General features: G+C 67.6%; 1 protein-coding gene across 1 annotated transcript in view; it reads left to right on the plus strand.

Moving 5' to 3' along the window:
• Positions 1 to 1,381, plus strand: part of IQCA1 (IQ motif containing with AAA domain 1) — a 98,407-nt gene that overhangs the window by 59,246 nt on the left and 37,780 nt on the right. Inside the window, exons 9-10 of the mRNA XM_012725163.1 lie at positions 688 to 799; positions 917 to 1,015. Of these exons, the coding sequence (XP_012580617.1) occupies positions 688 to 799; positions 917 to 1,015 (211 nt within the window). The remainder of the gene's footprint in view (positions 1 to 687; positions 800 to 916; positions 1,016 to 1,381) is intronic.

Genomic DNA, 1,381 nt, shown 5'->3' on the forward strand with positions numbered 1-1,381 from the left:
CCCCGCCCCAAGCACAGGGTCCAGGCGTTTCTCCAACTGGCCAGTCGGGCCTCCGGCGGGGTACCCCACGAGCCCCACTAGCCCCAGGCCCCGGGTTCTGGACAGCACTTGCCGCGGCAATTCCCTCTCTGGAGATGAGTGCACCTCCCTCTACTCCGGGGCCCCAGTTGTGCTACAGCTCTAGAGCCGCGTCTCTGGAGCGTCTCCTCGCTGCCGGGCCTGGCAGAGGGAGCGGTAAAGTGGGGGGCTTTCCAGGACACCCACCGCGGGAGCACGGCCTCGGGCAGGTGCCAGTGGGGCCTCCCCAGGAGAGCAAGCGGCAGCGAGGAGGTCCGCGTTTCAGTGAAGCAGGGGAGCGATCAGAGTAGCCACAGACGCCCGACACGTTGGCCGGATACCGGCGTGGCCCGGCGTGGCCCACCGTGGCCCACCGTGGCCCACCGTGGCCCTCACCGTGGTCTAATGCAGGGCCGAAGCCGCAGGCAGGGGAATGTTCTAAACCTCAGTAAACGCGGTCTTGTCACCCCCATTAAGCCCCCGTGTGCCGGGAGGCGCGTGCGCCCGGGGTTCCCGCCCCTGTGCCGGGGCCCGTTCACACGGCGGCCACGAGCCTGCTCACGGCGTGGCGTGATGCCGCTGGCGTCGCCTTCCGGCTGAGAAAGGTTGTTTTTCTCTCCCCGCCTGGAGTGTAGACATTTGGAAGAACAAAGATGAATCATGGAATTTCGCTCAGGGCCACGATCCCGAGCTGATCAAAGAGGAGAAGCGGAGAGAGCTGGAGTCGGAGATCCGGCTGCAGGTAGGCCGCCGGGCAGGTGAGCCGGCCTCGCGCGCCGCTGTGCGGACCCGCCGCCATGCCTCTCCCACCAAGGAAACGCCGCGTGCAAGGCGCTAGGCGTGTTCTGTGTTCGCCCAGGTTGATGAGCTGATGAGGCAGGAGCTGAAAAACTTGAAACTGGCCGTGAACAAGGAAAAGGAAAACCCGGTCAAAGCAAAGAAGAAGGGTGATAAGAAGGTGAGCCGGGGGCAGCGGAGGGCGGGGCAAAGGGCAGGCCAGAATCTGGGGGCGCCTGCCCAGGGGGGCCAGGGCCCCCCTCCCACTGCCCAAGGGCTCCCCTCCCACTGCCCAAGGGCCCGCACCCCCCTTCTCGCTCAGTGACTGTTCTCCCTGAGGCCCTGAGCACCGTGGGCTCCGTCAGGGGGTGCACTGAGCAGCCTGAGAGTAGCCCCCTCGCTGCAGACGCATCCCGGCAGTCCCATGGGGAGGGGGAGAGACCCCAGGGCCGGTGTGCGTGCCCCAGTGCCCCCCGAGGAAGGCCCGCGGGAGGCCAGGGGCCAGCTCTGGGCGGGTGAGGGCAGACGGGCGGGCTGGAGAGGCCAC

This window comes from Condylura cristata, unplaced genomic scaffold (assembly GCF_000260355.1).
Source record: "Condylura cristata isolate star-nosed mole 26May11 unplaced genomic scaffold, ConCri1.0 scaffold00002, whole genome shotgun sequence".
NCBI lineage: Eukaryota > Metazoa > Chordata > Mammalia > Eulipotyphla > Talpidae > Condylura > Condylura cristata.